At 36.0% G+C, this 21,652-nt stretch overlaps 2 protein-coding genes across 2 annotated transcripts; both read left to right on the top strand.

Annotated features, from left to right (window-relative positions):
• Positions 1-320: 320 nt before the first annotated feature.
• On the top strand, positions 321-8,781 carry LOC139698035 (hemolymph lipopolysaccharide-binding protein-like). Its single transcript, XM_071596894.1, has 3 exons — positions 321-442; positions 1,134-1,397; positions 8,606-8,781. The coding sequence occupies exons 1-3, from the start codon at positions 391-393 to the stop codon at positions 8,779-8,781; spliced, it is 492 nt and encodes a 163-aa protein (XP_071452995.1). The 5' UTR covers positions 321-390.
• Positions 8,782-13,071: 4,290 nt separating this feature from the next.
• LOC139697953 (hemolymph lipopolysaccharide-binding protein-like) lies at positions 13,072-20,999 on the top strand. The gene is made up of 3 exons (XM_071596810.1): positions 13,072-13,343; positions 14,035-14,298; positions 20,773-20,999. The coding sequence occupies exons 1-3, from the start codon at positions 13,082-13,084 to the stop codon at positions 20,946-20,948; spliced, it is 702 nt and encodes a 233-aa protein (XP_071452911.1). The 5' UTR covers positions 13,072-13,081; the 3' UTR covers positions 20,949-20,999.
• The last annotated feature ends 653 nt before the right edge of the window (positions 21,000-21,652 follow it).

Below are 21,652 nucleotides of genomic sequence, written 5' to 3'. Positions count from 1 at the left end.
GTTTCTTGTAATACTTTCTATTTTTTGTAAACCATGACATGTCCTATACACTTGCTAGAGCTACTATGCACAGTGTCTCTTGGATGAATAAAATATTATTATTATTATATAAGTAGAGGGCACAAGTAGGCAACACAGAATAATTCTCCACAGAAGTTCTTTCTTTCAGACTACACCACCATGATAGAAAGAAGGACATCTTTCCTTGCCATTACAGTATTGGCAATACTTATTTCAATTCAGGAGGTCATGAGTATAGAGGTAAATAAAACATTTACCATGATTATTTCAAGCAGAAAAAACCAAACTGGACATTCAATATCCCAAGCATCACTGAGCAAAGAAGGCAGTAAGATTCCTAAACACTGGAAGCTGAAAGTAGAACAAACCATGACAGAGTATGCCGGTATCCAGTCCTTTCATCTTGGTGCTGTAGCAATTGGTAAGTCTTTCATTCTTCCTCTGGCTAGATTCTCACAGTAAAACAACATTTGCAATGGCATGTGATGCATTGTGAAATCAATGACCATTAAACATTGGACTAACATTGGTAAATTTATTACTTAGTCAAGGTATATGGTTTATTGATACATAATACATATAACAGCAATTGATTATGCTAGTCAGCTGTCCATGTATCATGATGATTGGGAGTTCAGGGGTTGTATGGGTAGCCATTAATTAATGTTCATGTTTATCGTGCCTTATATTATTGTAGAAAAATTATCAGCACTATTGAAAATATTGAACTGATGAAATAAAACTTTGGGTGGAAGATTTCATCCAGGGGATAACATATATTGAGATCCAAAGTTAAAACATCCAGTATGATAGCGAAACTCTATACAATGTTTTGTAGATGTGACTTAAGGCTTTGTATGTGATCAGTTACCCACATCTGTTTTCCCATGAAACCAAATATTTTTCACACAAAATATATAAAATTGAGAAACATAGTGAACCAACGTATTGTTATAATTTCATTTAATAATTTGTGGCTCAATATTGATTTTAATTTATGATTTCTGCAGAGTAAGATAGGCAGCAAAATTTCCCTCATGTAAACTGTAATACCACAGGGTCAATCATTGCCATGCTTTGATTAAAATGAAGTATTGTGTTTTCCCTTCCAGCACCACCACAGCTTCCAGCTGATTATCAGTTATTCCCAGGGGTTGGATATTACAAATTTCATACTGCACTAGCCAATGGATTTGAAGATGCATCATCAAGGTGTGCTAATGAAGGTGGTCACTTAGCCATAGTTAATTCTGAGGCTGAGCATCAGGTACTGCAAACCTTATTTGCAAAACATCCAGAAAGTGAACTAAAAACAGTTTGGGCCTTTGTTGGCTTTCACGATCGTCTTAAAGAAGGGGAATTTGTCACAATTTTCGGTGAGTGGATATCCAAGTTTAAAATGTAGTTCAGTACTTTTGAAGAAGTAATCCTACGGCATACACTATTCCCGTACATGTGTACTTAACTTCATCAAGTCCTACCGCCTTGTGAAACCCTCTGGGCCTAACCCAATTCTTCTGCTTATGCCCCTATAGCTCTTACCATTTTGGTGCAAAAAACTTGGGAGATATGCAATACTTTCTACCTGCCCTAGTTTATCAACTCCTATCTCCAACTAAAACTATAAGACTAGTCTCCTAACTCCTATAAGTCTCCTATATCTCAAATCTATTCCTATTTTCTGCAATTTATTTGTTAATTCCACTCAATTCCCTTTCTTGAAAGCCTTAATAATACATCCTCATTGTATTCTGTTCTATTCTCTATTCATGTTTTATATTCCGTTATGGTCTCAATCCAGCCTTTATTTCTACACCCAAACTGATCATCCACTAGGAAATCATTTGCAGTATTTTCATTTTCATGTTGATGATCCTGATAACCACTTTACCTGCATGCAAAATCAAACTTATTTTCTATAGTCCTCATTATACCTTTTTAGAATGGGAACTAACACTGATCTGACAATGTCTTCCGGCCAGATTCCTTTCTCATAAATGCTGTGAATTGGTCCTTAAAGACTCTTCCTCCCCCACTTTCCTAACCATTCAATTATTTCTGCAGAAATATTCTCAACACCTATGGAATAATTTGAATTTAATTTCTTAACTCAATACCAATTCTATGTCACCATTGAGTAATCCTGGATATAAGCTATCCTCATCTAAGTCACCTTTATGTCTAACCTTACCGGTCTTTACCATACATTTCTTCTATTCAGTCCATCCACTTCTCTTGGGTCATCTCTGGTTCTACTAATATCCTGACTTTTCTCTGATTGTTATCACAAAAATTTCATTCTCACATCTTCACATTGTATTAACCATCCTTTATAGTGCATTAATTTCACATTTCTGCTCCCAATCCTTGCAATGCCTTCTACCATGCTTCTTATGCTCTCCATTTCCTGTTGATTGTACCTATCGTTTTTTTGTGGTTTGATGACTCTTTTTAGATAGATTCCCATTTTTATTCCAATATAACCATCTCCCATTCCTCAAATTATATTTTCACTACAGCCCATTGATACTCCTTTCTTATCCTCTTTGTTAATGTCTCTGAATTCCATCTCTTCATCCATTGTTCCTGCTTTATCTTCTTGAATATGATTTTACCCTTTGTTACTACCTAAATCGGTCTGAAAATGTATCTGCTCCCATGTAACTCCGCATATTAATAATGCTGTTCCTAAATCTATCATTACCCATAGTAGAGTTTCACTGATATCTTTCTGAATCCACAAGCATTTTCAATGCATTCCTATGTGTAGGTTGTCAATTAAACAACATTTATTTGTGATTAAGCCTTCTATCCTTCAGAGCTCTACTACTTTCTCCCCAAGGTCATTCTTTGTTCATGAACCTTAGCCCTTTACCTCACTATCATCTGTTCCTTTACCTTCCATCACATTCCAGTCCATATTACTATCAGCGTTTCTCTCCAGAAACACCTACACTATCACATGTTGACTTATCAATCCCTATGACATCTTGGAGGCATGTTAAACTGAACAATGACCCAGTTCATTGGTTCAACCTTTAGTTCTAATGATAATATTCTATCACTAACTTGCTCTATTCTCACTATGCTTCTTCCTAACGTTTTTTCAATCTTATCGCAATGTCTCACTGGATCTCATGTATGAACATCGGTTATTCCATCAATCCCCGCTACCCTTCCATCTTGACCCACCCATCCCAAAAATGTTATTATTTCCTCTCATGTTATAATTTCCAATTTTCCTGACCTGCACATTGTCCTAACTTTCTGATTCCTTATTCTAACTTATTTGTTCCTCTTTGGTTCTTCTGTTCTACTGCTCTACATTTCTCAATTTTTTGAGATTACAACCAAGGTAGCATTAGCTCCCCTACTAATGGGAACAACACATCACCCTAAGTGTGGAATCTCATTGTTTGCCAGGACTCATATTCTGATCCATGCCTGTCAATGTAGAATGGGATTAATAGCAAGGGCGTTTTCCTATACATATGTATAATTAACCACAATCTGCACATATATCAGACTGTAAAGGTCCAGGTGGCAGTTGGAGAGTTAAGCTGGGAAGTGCAAGGGAGAGAGGTAAGTGAGGAGTGTTCATTGTCACCCATACTGTTCATTACCGCCCATACTTCAACGTGGATGACATGGTTTAAGAGGCTTGAAAATTACCAGATTTTGGGATAAAAGTCGCCGGGCAAATCCCCATCAGATCAAGGAGGAGAGAGGATTATTGGGAGGAAACCAAAGGAGTCAGGAAAGATGGATTCAGAATGTTTTGATTGGTAATAGGATGTTGAATATCGTGAAAGAGGGGAAACGTTAGGCAAATGAGAAAGGGGACGGAATAGGACGAGCATGTTGGAAGGAAAGAAGTATGAGGAATTGAAGAGGTGTTAATTACTGTACTGTCCAAAGTCAGGTTGTGTTTTTTCTTAGGAGAGGCAAGTGAATGAATTTTTTGCACAATTTTCAAGGCTCTGTCCATTAAAAAGCTACCAGAAGAATACCAATAATAATTAATGATGTTTACCATTTCCATGGAACTAATGAATGTTTTTTGAAAACTTGGAATGAAAAGTAGCTTTGACCTAATTATGGTGTTTATAAGGGAGGAATTTGATTGTAAAATTTGATCAGAACTGTATTAGTATCTATCAAAAAGAGCTATGTGAGTGGACCAGAGACCAATTAGTTTGATTTTGCATGCAGGTAAAGTGGTACTGGGGTTCATCAACATGGAGATGGAAAGGAGGGCAAATGATTACTTACGGGATGATCAGTTTTGGTTATAGAAAGGGGAGTGATTCTGGACTAAATGAAGGAAAGTTGGATGTACGTGAACATGGATGGTTTATTGTTGTGCAAGGTATCACATTCTGTTTTGTCATGAGAGGCAAAGAAATTTATTGTTGCACAGTCTGCGTCCATCTGATACCTACATTAAACAGCAGAATTCTAAAAGTAATATGCACACAAAAAGAAAGGAACTACAGTGGTAGCTCACTAAACAAGCACCTTGAATAATGAGTAATTTGCATTACTGGCAAAATATATTTTTGAAAATTGACTTACCTAAAGAAAAAAGTTTTTGCATAATAGATAGATAGATAGTGGTCTTTATTTGGGCAAAATTGATACCAAATGGTCCCTTCTTCCATTTAACCCATCGTCGTATACATATTATATTAGCCATCAAACTTACAGTTACATTAATATGTACACATAAATACATATAGACAGACATCAATTCATTAACACAGATTTGCACATCGAAAAGAAAAAAGTATATACATATATATAGACACACACATACACATACATACATACCTATATTCATACACATACCTACACATATATATACATATCCACACACACATACATATACACACATAAACATACATACATGCATTCATACACATACATAAATACATACATAAGTACGCACATATACACCCATACATACATACATATATAAATTAAGAATACACCTACATATACTCAAATTAAATGACAGTGAAGATAGAGTACAATAAAATGAGGAAAGTCTAAGCAAAGAATGAGGTTTGCGGGAAAAGCTAGGGAGAGCGTGGCATTGCTCAACTAGTAAAAACCCACGCAGGAAAAACACCCACGAAGAGAAGGGGGGTGTGAAAAACCTGCGAAAACCCTATTAATCAGAGGAAAGATACATGTACATTGTAACAATCATTTTTACAGAGTATACATATTATTAAGTTACTGAAATTGAATTGGAGAAATTAAATACATTGACAACACATGCGGAGTAATGAGAAGCGTGATATTTCTAAAAATAATTATTCAAACTCCTACCGCTTGAGATGACAAAACAAAAAAGCAGGGTAAAAAAGTAGACACAGTGATCTGTATAACAGCTGAGTGGAATGACGGAGGGTATACTGGTTAAGTACCTGAGGAAAATGAACTTGTGAAGTGCTCTTCTAAATGTTGTTGTTGATGAAGAGTTTTTTATGTCATCTGGGAGAGAGTTCCACAGACGGCATGCTGTAACATGAAAAGATTTGTGATAGATTTCCGTGCGATGGTGTGGGACAAGAAGTTTATAATTACCCCTAGTATTTTTGTTGTGGATAGAGTTGATGAAGAGGAAATTTTTGTATAGATATTTAGGTGTGCGGTTTGAAAGTATGCCGTAGAGAAGTGAAAGAATATGTAAATGCCTGCGGCCTTCTAGCTTTAACCAGGATATTCTATTAAATGAGTCGGAAATATGATCGTACTTCCTAAGATCACATATGAACCGCACACAGGAATTATGGGTCTTCTGGAGTTTGGTTTTCAGTTCGCCTGAAAGGTCTTGGTATACTACATCACAGTAATCAAAGTGGGGTATGAGAAGAGAGGACACAAGAAGCATCTTTAAGGAGGGGGGAGCAATGTGCTTTAACCTTTTCAGTGAATGCAGGGATGAGTTAATTTTTCTGCAGATAGCAATTGCATGATCAGTCCAAGATAATGTTTCATTTATGGTTAAGCCTAAATTATTTACTGTCCTTAGGTATGGAATGATAGATCCTTGCAATTTTAGTGGTGGTAGTTTATCAATACTTATTTTAGAATGTAGTTTATGGTATCCAATTATAATGGACTGACTTTTGATTGGGTTTATTTTCAATAAATTTTTTATTCCCCATAGTGACAAAGCAGCTAGATCTGCATTAATTTCGTTTATAATTGTAGGTAGGTCTTGAAGGCGGGAATGGTGATATATTTGTAAATCATCGGCATAAAGGTGATGGTTGCAATTTAAAATGCATTTACTAATATCGTTTATATACAGGGAAAAAAGCAAGGGTCTAAGAATGGATCCTTGTGGGACACCCCTGTGTATTTGAAGCCAGTTAGAGGATGAATTAGGTGTAATGACTCTTTGGAATCAGTTACTTAGGTATGAGCGAATCCACAGTAAAGACGAGGAAGAAAAATTCAGGTTTTGAAGTTTTGCTAAGAGTATATCTTTGTCAATAGAGTCGAAGGCTTTGGTAAAGTCTAGGAGAGTCATTATTGTCACCTCTTTGCGATCCATGGATAGTCGGATGTCATCTGTTATTTTAAGGAGAGCGGTAGCTGTACTGTGAGAGGACCGAAAGCCAGATTGTATAGGATCAAGTAAGTTATTTTCATTCATAATGAGGGCAAGGATAGGGAAAGTCCGAGATTGTGCAATTGCTGCAGCAGTCTGTGCTAAGTAGTCGTCCTGCAGCATCTTAATATCTCTGGAGTTTACTCAATTTTCCAAACTTGTGTGCAGACATTCAATTGTAATTATTTTGAGCAATGGAAATAACCAATGCTCAATAGTCTCCAAAGGGAAACAGCAAGAAGACAGCCACAAGAAAACAAAATAAAGATAGAAATGAAGAATAAAAGTTATTGAAAAGTAAACTTCATCACAAAGACAGCAAAGAACTGCACAGATGACTTCAAGAAACTGATACTCTAAGGGTTTTCTATCACTAGTTTTCAATTGTGACAAACAGGTCTCTTTTGGGAAAATATGCCTAAGTGAATTTATACAAGCGAAGGAGAGAATGCTATGTATGGCCTTATGATGCTAATGTGTGTCAACGCAAGCAATGATTTGAAAATTAAATCATTACTTGTTGACTATTCAGGAACTCCACAAGCCTTCAATGGTGTGTACAGTCTAGAAGAGCAGCCTAAATGTGTGATTATTCTCTGCAAATACAATCACATCCAAGGATGTTGTATATGTTTAATTTTGTAGGTTCCAGGGAAGAAAGTGGTTATAATGTTAGGTGGTTTGGTTTGGGGGGAGGAAAGTCTTGGGTTGACAGTTTGAGAATTCTACTGTTCAGTAATTTTTCAGGGTACCCGAGTCTCCTGAGAGAGTTATGTAGTTGACCCATGTTTTTCTGTAGGGAGGGGTGTTGTTGCAGAGATGGAGGCCACAGACTGAGATGTTCACTAGAAAGAGAGATGTAGTGAGATAGAACATCACGTGTGAGTTCGTGTGATTGTTGGAATATGAAGGTGTGTAAGTGCAGGTGTCGGCTAGGGCATACCAGAAAGGGGTGTTTTGTTTTCAAGACCATTGGGTGTGATACCAAGGGATAAACATGAGTTGAGGAACTTGGAATGGCTAGCGAATAGGGCTACTTTTTGTGCATATATGTGAAATTGGCACAGCCAATATTGGAAGATATCCCTACTAAAAGACTTTGCACTTTTCCACAAACAACAGAATGTAGACAAGCCATGCCTATTCGACCTGTAGTCTCATCTTTGTCTGCTCCTTCACACCTTCTGTCATGTAAATTAAACTCATTGCTCCGAGATTTTACAGTTAAACCTAAATATGGATTTAAACACTCAAAAGAGCATGCCAAAATAGTGAAAGGAATTAGTGTTCCAGAAAAAGCAAGACTAGTCTCATTTGACATGAAGAAAATTATTAATTTACCTGTGTGCCCATATCTGAAGCCTTGCTTAAGGCAAAAGAACTCCTCAATGATCCCACCATTGCCCAAAATATTTCAAATTGATAAATGACAGTAAACAAAAACTATTTTAGTTTCAACCACATTCTTAATAGCCAAAAGGATGGGCTAGCTATGGGTTCCCCACTCCCCCCCTTCCTAGCTGAAATCTTCCTTAATTCAATAAAAGAAAATCTTTTTAATGTTGACGATCAGCTGGTAAAAACATGGGGTAATAGTACTCAGCCTCTTTCCATCACTCATGATTTTCTCTACAGCCTACTGATACCACTTCCTTGTCATTTCAGTTAATGCTTCTATATTCTATATCCTAAACCATCCCCTCTGCCATATTTTTTTAATCAGATGCTACACTCCATAATTACTTTAAATAATTTCTTTGTATAAAAATTATGCATATTTTTAAAATATTTTTTTCAGCACGAAAGTGCATTATATACTTTAAATTAATTTATTTGGGATTAATTGCTTTTTTAACAAGTATTTTGTATCATCAGTAAAATTCTGAATGAATTATGTTCGTTACATGAGGTTTCATTGTACTTCCTTCAGCCCATTTCTAACATAATTTCATCAACCAGGACAACCGCTTCAATCTACGGGATTCACTAGATGGTCATCACCTGGTCAACCTGATGACTACAATAAAGCAGAAGATTGTGGCACTGTTCGTCGCAATGGTGGACTCAACGACATTGGCTGTGCAAGTGTACTTCCATTTTTCTGTGAATATGATCTTTCTTGGGCTGAAAATTGATAAATTAAGTATATAATATAAAATTTGTACTATTTTTTAAAGATTAATGCATTCCTTCTCTGTCTTACGTATATGTTTGTATTTAATATCAGATGTAGGTTAAATAAATTCAACCATTTGAAGTGATTCATTTTAAGAATTTTCACGCGTTCAAAATAAATTTCAAAAATAACAAAAAAAAAATAAATGCTCAATGGTCATTGAAGTAAACTCAATATTTCTATTATGTATAAATCTTAAAATCGAAATAAATTCTTATATTGAATTTCAAAAGGCATTCAATTCCAGAAAATTTATTTTCTTTGACAAAAACTTTACCATTTTTTTCAGTAAAATGAATACCTATGGATTTATTAGCACACTGCTAGGATTAACAGTGATGTGATAATACTGCACATGAAAATACTTGACACAAAGTATGTTCAACCCTAAATTATTAGGTGCATAAAAATAGTAATGACAGGTGAGGACACATTAGTCTTACCTCATGTGGGTTAAACACTCCTTCCCTGGAATTTTACATGATTTTATGATGAGTTTGTTTTTTTTTGAAATGCCAAACATTTGATTAGTTTAGAAAATAATACGTTTATTCTTCAATCATTATTTAAATTTTACCGATCATCTCAGTTATTGCAGGGTTGAATTCCACATTCATTAAGTGACTTCTGGGTCTTGGAAATGATTGGTTCCACGAGATATAGTTTTACTACTCTGTTGGCTAAACATTTTTTACAAAAAGGATTTCACTATGCTACTTAACATACTATAATTCTGGAATGAACATGTTCACAGCTACACACAAGGGCCACTGTATAGCTTTAATTACTACTAAAAATAATAGAGATACAAACTTAATTTTCATTTATTTCTCTTGAGAATTCTCTACATAGTCACCATCCAGAGTTATACATTCTCTTAGCGTTTCTTGACCTTTCAAAGGCCATCATAGTGGAAGTAAAGAAATTGTGCCAAAACTCTTGTTTCAACTATTGAATAACATCATTTCTGTTATCAAATTTCTGACCCCTAATTGGGTTTTTCAATTCTGAAATAATGAAGAAATCACTTGAGGCTAGATTGGAAGAATAGGGCAGATATGGCAAAATTTCAAAGCCACATCACTTTAATTCATCAATCACACCTGAAGAGGCAAGTGCATTGTTTGCAAGAAGATGCCTTAGGCATTCATCTCATGCCATTTTTTTACAGTATCACAAAATGTGTTTGGCAGTGTGCAGTAATAGGCACCAGTGGTGGTCTGACCTTCTCCAGGTAGTCTGTTAAGATCTCAAAGACTTGTGGACCTTAGGCTTCTTGAGGGGAGGTGAGTCTTTATGCTTACACTAAATGCTCATCTCTTTGGTCTCTGGATCATATTGATGGATCTAAGGTTCACCCATTGTTACTAGGCGAACAACCAAATCCTCTTTGTCTTGCTCCAAAAGATTCAACATCTCCCTTGACAAATTGCACCATATTTGTTTCTGAAAAGGAGTCAGTAGTCCTGGAGCCCAGTGGCTAACACGTTTGAGACATGCAGTAATTCGACACTGCCATGACTGAGATCAGTCTTATTCATGATCAATTGGATGGTTGCTCTTCACTCTAATAGGATAAAGTCCTCCACTTTCTTTACCATGACAGAATCATTCGTGAGTTATGGTATTCCATTTCTTGAATCATCTGTAAGGGGCATGTGGCCAATTTAAAAATTACATTCCCACATCACAACTTTGTCATGTGACAGGCTAATAATACCATAACATCCATCATTTCATCGTTACTTACCAGACACTGCAGCCTTTTAATTGAAAGAACTTAATCAAACTGCCAGCCTGTATCTTCTCCATTCTGTGAGTTACTTCAATGTATGGTTTCCTGAAACAATTTCATTCATAGCTGTAGGTTATAAATCATGCACATAAGGACCAAATAATATTAAAATAATTTTATGCAGATATTTTGGCTATTTCTTAGTAACAATTAAAACTTTACTATACTCCCTCATATGCTTTAACATTGGGTGGCTAAGAAGACTTCTAATCTTTGGTAGCTTTTCAATTCCTCACCTAATTTTACATAAGTAGGGACAATAACTCCTATGAATTAAATGAAAATAATGAATAAAGTTATATCTCCAGAAATATTGTTTCTACCCCTCCCGACACCCCCAATTTCCCATATTTGGATCCCTCCATTATTTTGAAGGACCTCTTTTTGCATGATCAAAGAAAGATAATTTATTTGGTCGTAAACTCTCCAATAATCATTTGGCTGGATTAAACTATTAATACATAGGTGCATTTTCTTGGGAAACTTCTCTCTCCAGACCGTTTAGGCACTAGAAAATTATGTCAGCTCTAAGCTCTAGATAAAAATTTGTTATTTGAAAGCTATACCTCTCAACAAAATGGGTATAGCTTAACATAATGAAAGACTCCAGAACATATCTGCAATTGGTAATTAGTATTTATCAGTACGGACAATTTTTTTCACCATCACTCCAATGTGGAATGAGAAGAATATTTTCTGTGGTAACAGGCAAACAAATATCATAATTGGAGCTGAATCATTGCATTCCATGCACATTACCTTGCCTTCTTTCAATGTCATTTGAATTATGGTGTTGAGTTATGGGGTCATTCCCCTCATGTTAAACAAATTTTGCTACTGCAAAAGAGAGCTATTCGCTCTCTTGCTAATATACCACCACGTGATTCCTGCAAACCTTTTTTTATTAGGTATAGAATCATGACTGTATTTTGTTTGTATATCTTTAAGGCTCTGATTCATGTGAAAGTTAATCTAGAAACTTACCAATTAAGATCCAACCTCCATAACTATTCCACAAGAGGTAAATCGAATCTAAATACTACTTATTGTAGATTGTCATCAACTTACAACACATTTCACAATATGAACATACGACTGTATAACTATCTGCCTACTCAGTTGAAATCAGATGGTATCCAGAGTTTCAAGAATAGGGTATATACCTGGTTACTTGCTCACCCACTTTACTCATTGGATGAATTCTTTTGTGACAATCTTCATCACATTTAAGAACTTATGTTTATATATTAAGTAATATTATGATTGACGACATTTAATATGGTTGTACCATTTTTAAAATGAATAAAGTATTATTATTATTATTATTATAAGATGACATTTAAAATGCAAGGATGGATATTGCTACCCTTATCAAATTGAAGACTGGCAACTTCAGCTACACACCAACAATATGTACAAAAATGTCATGAAAAAGATTGAAAAGTTGTGAATTCATAAGCAATGAAAAGTTTAACTTCATGTAAAAAAATCATTTAATCATTACTCTTTTCCTACCCCTATGATTTATTGAGGCTAAGTACAGTTTGGTAAAATTTCATAATGATAAAATCTAGTTGTAATTACCACACAAACTATGTACTGCAATTTCAATGCACATTTGTCATTTTTGTACACAAATAGCCTAAATTTTGTGGAAAGAGCTATAATTTTCCAACTCCTAATTATATTTAGTTGTTCTGGAATTTATTTTATTTTTCAGGGGAAGTTGTGTAATTTTGGGGTTTTCTGAGAGGAGATGTTGATTTTGGGTCCCATTAGCTAGCAATACATAGAAAAGGCAGAGGATGATTTTTCATTCCAAAGAATCAGGTCTGACCTCCAACCAGATTCCCCTATTATGCTAAAAGAATACACAAAAATGTAGTATGTATGCTCAATAAAATCACTTAGGTACCTTCAATCATGAAAAAGAAATCCTGACATCAATTCTCACATACTAGTTACATCAGTGTTCCTCTGTATTTTCTTTTTCAATCAAACTTTTCATTTTATATTTTTTACCAATTTATTTAAATTCTTAGAGATTATACGTAATAATAACATGCAGGCCTAATGACTATGTGAGTTGGCTTTCATGAGTATCATAGCAGGAAGAGTTCTCATTTATTCCTCCCAGCCAGACACATTTTTACGATTTTTCTTGGGTCATGAGGTTGAAACAATCATATTAGCAAGCTATCTTGCAGTCAGAGGGCAAGATTAATTTCATGTGAAAAATATTTTCAAATTATAAGAAAACAAGGTTAAAGGTTTATAAAATCATTCCACTCGAGAGATTAGCATATCTGAAAGAGTTTTTATTTTGAAAAACAAGATTTTCTGCTTCTGCTGGTTTCCTTCCACCAGTTGTGAAATCACCGCCAGTTTATATATAAGTCGAGGGCACAAGTAGGCAACACAGAATAATTCTCCACAGAGGTTCTTTCTCTAAGAGTACACAACCATGATAGAAAGAAGGACATCTTTCCTTGCCATTACAGCATTGGCAATACTTATTTCAATTCAGGAGGTCATGAGTATAGAGGTAAATAAAACATTTACCATGATTATTTCAAGCAGAAAAAACCAAACTGGTCATTCAATATCCCAAGCATCACTGAGCAAAGAAGGCAGTAAGATTCCTAAACACTGGAAGCTGAAAGTAGAACAAACCATGACAGAGTATGCCGGTATCCAGTCCTTTCATCTTGGTGCTGTAGCAATTGGTAAGTCTTTCATTCTTCCTCTGGCTAGATTCTCACAGTAAAACAACATTTGCAATGGCATGTGATGCATTGTGAAATCAATGACCATTAAACATTGGACTAACATTGGTAAATTTATTACTTAGTCAAGGTATATGGTTTATTGATACATAATACATATAACAGCAATTGATTATGCTAGTCAGCTGTCCATGTATCATGATGATTGGGAGTTCAGGGGTTGTATGGGTAGCCATTAATTAATGTTCATGTTTATCGTGCCTTATATTATTGTAGAAAAATTATCAGCACTATTGAAAATATTGAACTGATGAAATAAAACTTTGGGTGGAAGATTTCATCCAGGGGATAACATATATTGAGATCCAAAGTTAAAACATCCAGTATGATAGCGAAACTCTATACAATGTTTTGTAGATGTGACTTAAGGCTTTGTATGTGATCAGTTACCCACATCTGTTTTCCCATGAAACCAAATATTTTTCACACAAAATATATAAAATTGAGAAACATAGTGAACCAACGTATTGTTATAATTTCATTTAATAATTTGTGGCTCAATATTGATTTTAATTTATGATTTCTGCAGAGTAAGATAGGCAGCAAAATTTCCCTCATGTAAACTGTAATACCACAGGGTCAATCATTGCCATGCTTTGATTAAAATGAAGTATTGTGTTTTCCCTTCCAGCACCACCACAGCTTCCAGCTGATTATCAGTTATTCCCAGGGGTTGGATATTACAAATTTCATACTGCACTAGCCAATGGATTTGAAGATGCATCATCAAGGTGTGCTAATGAAGGTGGTCACTTAGCCATAGTTAATTCTGAGGCTGAGCATCAGGTACTGCAAACCTTATTTGCAAAACATCCAGAAAGTGAACTAAAAACAGTTTGGGCCTTTGTTGGCTTTCACGATCGTCTTAAAGAAGGGGAATTTGTCACAATTTTCGGTGAGTGGATATCCAAGTTTAAAATGTAGTTCAGTACTTTTGAAGAAGTAATCCTACGGCATACACTATTCCCGTACATGTGTACTTAACTTCATCAAGTCCTACCGCCTTGTGAAACCCTCTGGGCCTAACCCAATTCTTCTGCTTATGCCCCTATAGCTCTTACCATTTTGGTGCAAAAAACTTGGGAGATATGCAATACTTTCTACCTGCCCTAGTTTATCAACTCCTATCTCCAACTAAAACTATAAGACTAGTCTCCTAACTCCTATAAGTCTCCTATATCTCAAATCTATTCCTATTTTCTGCAATTTATTTGTTAATTCCACTCAATTCCCTTTCTTGAAAGCCTTAATAATACATCCTCATTGTATTCTGTTCTATTCTCTATTCATGTTTTATATTCCGTTATGGTCTCAATCCAGCCTTTATTTCTACACCCAAACTGATCATCCACTAGGAAATCATTTGCAGTATTTTCATTTTCATGTTGATGATCCTGATAACCACTTTACCTGCATGCAAAATCAAACTTATTTTCTATAGTCCTCATTATACCTTTTTAGAATGGGAACTAACACTGATCTGACAATGTCTTCCGGCCAGATTCCTTTCTCATAAATGCTGTGAATTGGTCCTTAAAGACTCTTCCTCCCCCACTTTCCTAACCATTCAATTATTTCTGCAGAAATATTCTCAACACCTATGGAATAATTTGAATTTAATTTCTTAACTCAATACCAATTCTATGTCACCATTGAGTAATCCTGGATATAAGCTATCCTCATCTAAGTCACCTTTATGTCTAACCTTACCGGTCTTTACCATACATTTCTTCTATTCAGTCCATCCACTTCTCTTGGGTCATCTCTGGTTCTACTAATATCCTGACTTTTCTCTGATTGTTATCACAAAAATTTCATTCTCACATCTTCACATTGTATTAACCATCCTTTATAGTGCATTAATTTCACATTTCTGCTCCCAATCCTTGCAATGCCTTCTACCATGCTTCTTATGCTCTCCATTTCCTGTTGATTGTACCTATCGTTTTTTTGTGGTTTGATGACTCTTTTTAGATAGATTCCCATTTTTATTCCAATATAACCATCTCCCATTCCTCAAATTATATTTTCACTACAGCCCATTGATACTCCTTTCTTATCCTCTTTGTTAATGTCTCTGAATTCCATCTCTTCATCCATTGTTCCTGCTTTATCTTCTTGAATATGATTTTACCCTTTGTTACTACCTAAATCGGTCTGAAAATGTATCTGCTCCCATGTAACTCCGCATATTAATAATGCTGTTCCTAAATCTATCATTACCCATAGTAGAGTTTCACTGATATCTTTCTGAATCCACAAGCATTTTCAATGCATTCCTATGTGTAGGTTGTCAATTAAACAACATTTATTTGTGATTAAGCCTTCTATCCTTCAGAGCTCTACTACTTTCTCCCCAAGGTCATTCTTTGTTCATGAACCTTAGCCCTTTACCTCACTATCATCTGTTCCTTTACCTTCCATCACATTCCAGTCCATATTACTATCAGCGTTTCTCTCCAGAAACACCTACACTATCACATGTTGACTTATCAATCCCTATGACATCTTGGAGGCATGTTAAACTGAACAATGACCCAGTTCATTGGTTCAACCTTTAGTTCTAATGATAATATTCTATCACTAACTTGCTCTATTCTCACTATGCTTCTTCCTAACGTTTTTTCAATCTTATCGCAATGTCTCACTGGATCTCATGTATGAACATCGGTTATTCCATCAATCCCCGCTACCCTTCCATCTTGACCCACCCATCCCAAAAATGTTATTATTTCCTCTCATGTTATAATTTCCAATTTTCCTGACCTGCACATTGTCCTAACTTTCTGATTCCTTATTCTAACTTATTTGTTCCTCTTTGGTTCTTCTGTTCTACTGCTCTACATTTCTCAATTTTTTGAGATTACAACCAAGGTAGCATTAGCTCCCCTACTAATGGGAACAACACATCACCCTAAGTGTGGAATCTCATTGTTTGCCAGGACTCATATTCTGATCCATGCCTGTCAATGTAGAATGGGATTAATAGCAAGGGCGTTTTCCTATACATATGTATAATTAACCACAATCTGCACATATATCAGACTGTAAAGGTCCAGGTGGCAGTTGGAGAGTTAAGCTGGGAAGTGCAAGGGAGAGAGGTAAGTGAGGAGTGTTCATTGTCACCCATACTGTTCATTACCGCCCATACTTCAACGTGGATGACATGGTTTAAGAGGCTTGAAAATTACCAGATTTTGGGATAAAAGTCGCCGGGCAAATCCCCATCAGATCAAGGAGGAGAGAGGATTATTGGGAGGAAACCAAAGGAGTCAGGAAAGATGGATTCAGAATGTTTTGATTGGTAATAGGATGTTGAATATCGTGAAAGAGGGGAAACGTTAGGCAAATGAGAAAGGGGACGGAATAGGACGAGCATGTTGGAAGGAAAGAAGTATGAGGAATTGAAGAGGTGTTAATTACTGTACTGTCCAAAGTCAGGTTGTGTTTTTTCTTAGGAGAGGCAAGTGAATGAATTTTTTGCACAATTTTCAAGGCTCTGTCCATTAAAAAGCTACCAGAAGAATACCAATAATAATTAATGATGTTTACCATTTCCATGGAACTAATGAATGTTTTTTGAAAACTTGGAATGAAAAGTAGCTTTGACCTAATTATGGTGTTTATAAGGGAGGAATTTGATTGTAAAATTTGATCAGAACTGTATTAGTATCTATCAAAAAGAGCTATGTGAGTGGACCAGAGACCAATTAGTTTGATTTTGCATGCAGGTAAAGTGGTACTGGGGTTCATCAACATGGAGATGGAAAGGAGGGCAAATGATTACTTACGGGATGATCAGTTTTGGTTATAGAAAGGGGAGTGATTCTGGACTAAATGAAGGAAAGTTGGATGTACGTGAACATGGATGGTTTATTGTTGTGCAAGGTATCACATTCTGTTTTGTCATGAGAGGCAAAGAAATTTATTGTGCACAGTCTGCGTCCATCTGATACCTACATTAAACAGCAGAATTCTAAAAGTAATATGCACACAAAAAGAAAGGAACTACAGTGGTAGCTCACTGAACAAGCACCTTGAATAATGAGTAATTTGCATCACTAGCAAAATATATTTTTGAAAATTGACTTACCTAAAGAAAAACTTTTGTTTAATGAAGACAAGGATGGGGAAAGTCCAAGATTGTGCAATTGCTGCAGCAGTCTGTGCTAAGTAGTTGCTCCGCAGCATCTTAATGTCTCTGGAGTACAATCAATTTTCTAAACTTGTGTGCAGACATTCAATTGTAATTATTTTGAGAAAAAGAAATAACCCATGCTAAATCGTCTCCCAAGGAAAACAGAAAGAAGACAGCCACAAGAAACAAAATAAACAGAGGAATGAAGAATAAAGTTACTGAAAATCATTGAAATGATGTGTGCATGCCTGATATAGCATGCACAAACAAATCAGCCTGCATCAATAATTTACACTATCCTCAAGAACAAGGACCCGGTTAAGGAGATGAATGCTTTAAAGGGAGTGACAAGAACATCTATGCATTGGTTACATATTCTCAATAATGTTATAAGACTGTTTGTCAAGTGGGTATATGAACAGCAAATGCAACATGACACTATTACCTAGAATACCATTTGAAAGAAAGGGAAAGTGATTTTTTTCTGACCTCATTAAGGAAATGCCAGGATCATCAATGGTCAAAGTAAAAGTATTTTAGAGATTCAGTGGAAGATTTGATATGTTTAAGAGAAGAACTGGCATCACTGCATCTTGAGGTATGGTGAAGCAGTAAACTTAAGCACAAAGACAGCAAAGAACTGTACAGATGACTTCAAGAATCTTATACTCTAAGGGTTCTCTGCCACAACAAGTTTTCAATTGTGACAAACAGGTCTCTTTTGGGAAAATATACCAAAGTGAATGGATACAAGAGCAGAGGAGAATGCATTGCATGGTCTTATGATGCCAACGTGTGCCAATGCAAGCAAAGATTTGAAAATTAAATTATTACTTGTTGACTATTCAGGAACTCCACAAGCCTTCAATGGTGTGTACAGTCTAGAAGAGTAGTCTAAATGTGTGATTATTTTTCTGCAAATCCAATCTCATCCAAGGATCTTGTTGGTTTATAATATAAGTTAGCCCTCCCATAGACTACAACCTTGACGTGGCGGAAGGGCTTGTGGGTTCTGATGACCCCTAGAGCTGTGTTGGTGGGAGTAATGATAATTGCTCCTAGTAGGGTCACCCAGGCCATATAGGTCAAAGGTTAGGAGCCAGACGAAAGGTAGTCCACGCAGCGTCTGTTCCTCAGTGAGGCGGCTGCAAAGGCATCTGACCCCAGTAGGGCGGCAATTAAGTGATGTTGTAACATTGAAAACACTATTGGGGGAGGCAACGGGAAACCATCTCAATTATCATTCCCAAGATTTAAATGAAGGATACTACAGAGAATATGAGTCCTGGCAACTACAGGGCTCGGCCCAATCGGCCGTGTGCTGTGCCTGGCAGCAGGGGAGGCAAGATTTCCGAGGTCGTCATCCCACGAAACCCTTGCAAGGGAAAACCAGGAGCAGCAGGACAGAAGACACAGGAGAAGAAGACCAAATTAGTTAGAATAGGAACGTGGAATATTAGGACAATGATGAGGACAGGGAAATTGGAGAATATTAAGTAAGAGATGAAAAGGGGATGTATAGATATTTTAGGTCTATGCGAGGTGAGATGGAAGAATAGAGTGGATTTCTGGAGTGATAATTATAGAATAATATACTGCAGCAGGGACGAGAGCCAACGAGGGGTTGCTGTAATATTAAATAAAGAGGTAGGAAGAAGCGTAGTCAACATACTAGTAGAATACATACATAGTAGAACAGGCAACGGATAGAATATTACCAGTAGATATAACAGCAGAACCAAAGAACTTGGTCATTGTTCAGGTATACATGCAACTGTGCAACCATAAGGAAGAAGAGGTCATTACGATATATGATCAGTTAGAGGATATAATCGCGTGTGTTCCTTCAGGGAATCATTTGATAGTGATGGGGGATTGGAATGCGACGGTAGGCAAAGGAAGAGATGGTGACGAGGTTGGGGACTACGGTTTAGGCACGAGGAATGACTGCGGGGAGAAAGCAGTTGAGTTCTGCAGGAGACAGGGGTTAGTTATCACCAACACTTGGTTTAGACACCACAAAAGACGCAGGTATACATGGAAAATGCCAGGAGACTCAAAAAGGTATCAGTTATATTATATTCTAGTTAGACACAGGTTTAGGAACAGTGTGATCAATTCGCACAGCTTCCCGGGAGCAGATGCGGACTCTGGCCACAACTTAGTTGTCATGAAATGTAGCGTCCATTTCAAAAAGATAAGGAAGGGGTAGCAGGTTAGAAAATGGAATGTAGAAGCATTAAATGGAATCACATCCTAGACATCCTATGCACAGCAGTCAACAGATTTATTCCAAATAGGTTTATAAGAGGTAAGACGGAACATAGATGGTATAACACGGATATTAAAAAATTGTTAAGATGTCAAGGGCTATGTCATGCTAAGATGAAAAATACAGATAGTTATATCTCTTGCATCAAAATGAATGAGATCATTTACTTATGAATGATCACTTATGTTCAGATAAGATAAATCGGGATGAATGGCAAGAAAGAATTTTGGAAAACATAGTGAATTCAAAAGGAAATGATTAGCAGAAAATTTAAAAGAGAATCCAAAAGTATTTTGGTTGTACTTATATCACAGAGGCTCTGGGAAATAGGTCGGCAGTCAATTCACCCAAGAATGATAAAGGCTACATGAAGAAGTTGATAGGGTATTTGTTCAGTTAGAAGACATCATTGTTGGCGTTCCTCAATTGATAATAATTGTAACACAACAATAGGCGAAGGAGGAGATGGTGTTGAGGTGGGGGACTATATTTAAGGAACAAGGAAAGATTGCAGGGAGAGAACAATTAAGTTCTTCAGGAGGTTCTTAGAGTTTCTTTTGAGGCTTTCCATATCCCATTTTTGATATATTCCCATTTTTCCTTGATAGTACTCAGCTCCTTTCCCTCACTCATGATTTTCTCTACAGCCTACTGATAATACTACCTAGCCAATTCAGTTAATGCTTCTATATTCCATTTCCTAAACCACCCCCTCTGCCATATCTTTTTGAAACGGATGCTACACTTCATAATTACTTCGAATAAAACTTATGCATTTTTTAAAATATTTTTTTCAGCATTGAAGTGCAATATCATATTTTACATTAATTCAAATGGTATAAATTGCTTTTTTAACAAGTATTTTGCATTATCAGTAAAATTATGAATGAATTATGTTCATTACATGAGGTTCCATTGTACTTCCTTCAGCCCATTTCTAACATAATTTCATCAACCAGGACAACCGCTTCAATCTACGGGATTCACTAGATGGTCATCACCTGGTCAACCTGATGACTACAACAAAGCAGAAGATTGTGGCTCTGTTCATCGAAACGGTGGACTCAATGACATTGGCTGTGGAGGGAAACTTCCATTTTTCTGTGAATATGATCTTTCATGGACTGAAAATTAACTGCTACCATATACTAAATAATATGTAAATTTTAATTTTTTACTCCCATGTAAAAATATAAGATTAAAAAGGTGTATTAAAATTTGTCTCAGAACACTTTGTTAAGATTAATGTTTTAATAATGCCACAACAGCCAAAATTTTAACATTTTAGCAAGAGTAAAATTACTTACTAAACCGTTATTGTTGTAGAATCAATATTTCGATTTTTGTGGCATTGCATCTTGATGCTACAAATTTACAAATTCATTAATTAAATTTCAAAATAGCATACAATTTAATTCAGAAAATGTTTTCCTCAAATTCTTTTCCTATTTCACCAACATAAATGATTTAAGGCTTCGTGCAATGAAAATATTAATATTAGAATGATGGCATTTTACATGGTGGTACAGATACATTTCCCATCAGTTCTCAAGGTCATTGCTTAAATATGGATTACAGTCACCCATTGTGTTGCAGAAAATGCCTAAAATTAAGATTCAAGAGCAGTAACGTACAAGGTGTGATAAAAAAATGACAGGACTGATTTTATAACTTTTTTATTTCGACGGATACAGCTAAATCGAACTAGTCACCCTCAAAGTACACCCTTGGCTGCCTTGGCTGACGATACACCTTTGCCAACGTTTCTTCCAGCTCTCAAACCCTGGCTGGTAAGCCGCCTTAGGGGTCCTCTTCAGGTCTGCCTTACAATTAGTTTTA

This window comes from Hetaerina americana, unplaced genomic scaffold (genome assembly GCF_022747635.1).
Source record: "Hetaerina americana unplaced genomic scaffold, ioHetAmer1.1.p SCAF_8, whole genome shotgun sequence".
Taxonomy (NCBI): domain Eukaryota; kingdom Metazoa; phylum Arthropoda; class Insecta; order Odonata; family Calopterygidae; genus Hetaerina; species Hetaerina americana.
Note: the sequence above shows the minus strand (reverse complement) of the source record. Positions and strands in the feature narration are given on the sequence as shown.

What these genes read in the sequence shown, in the direction of transcription:
- LOC139698035 (XM_071596894.1), top strand. Translation starts at nt 391, where the DNA reads ATGACAGAGTATGCCGGTATCCAGTCCTTTCATCTTGGTGCTGTAGCA. An exon ending in TCTTGGTGCTGTAGCAATTG is followed by an intron (nt 443 to 1,133) that starts GTAAGTCTTTCA and finishes TTTCCCTTCCAG; the next exon opens with CACCACCACAGCTTCCAGCT. An exon ending in GGAATTTGTCACAATTTTCG is followed by an intron (nt 1,398 to 8,605) that starts GTGAGTGGATAT and finishes TTCATCAACCAG; the next exon opens with GACAACCGCTTCAATCTACG.
- LOC139697953 (XM_071596810.1), top strand. Translation starts at nt 13,082, where the DNA reads ATGATAGAAAGAAGGACATCTTTCCTTGCCATTACAGCATTGGCAATA. An exon ending in TCTTGGTGCTGTAGCAATTG is followed by an intron (nt 13,344 to 14,034) that starts GTAAGTCTTTCA and finishes TTTCCCTTCCAG; the next exon opens with CACCACCACAGCTTCCAGCT. An exon ending in GGAATTTGTCACAATTTTCG is followed by an intron (nt 14,299 to 20,772) that starts GTGAGTGGATAT and finishes TTCATCAACCAG; the next exon opens with GACAACCGCTTCAATCTACG.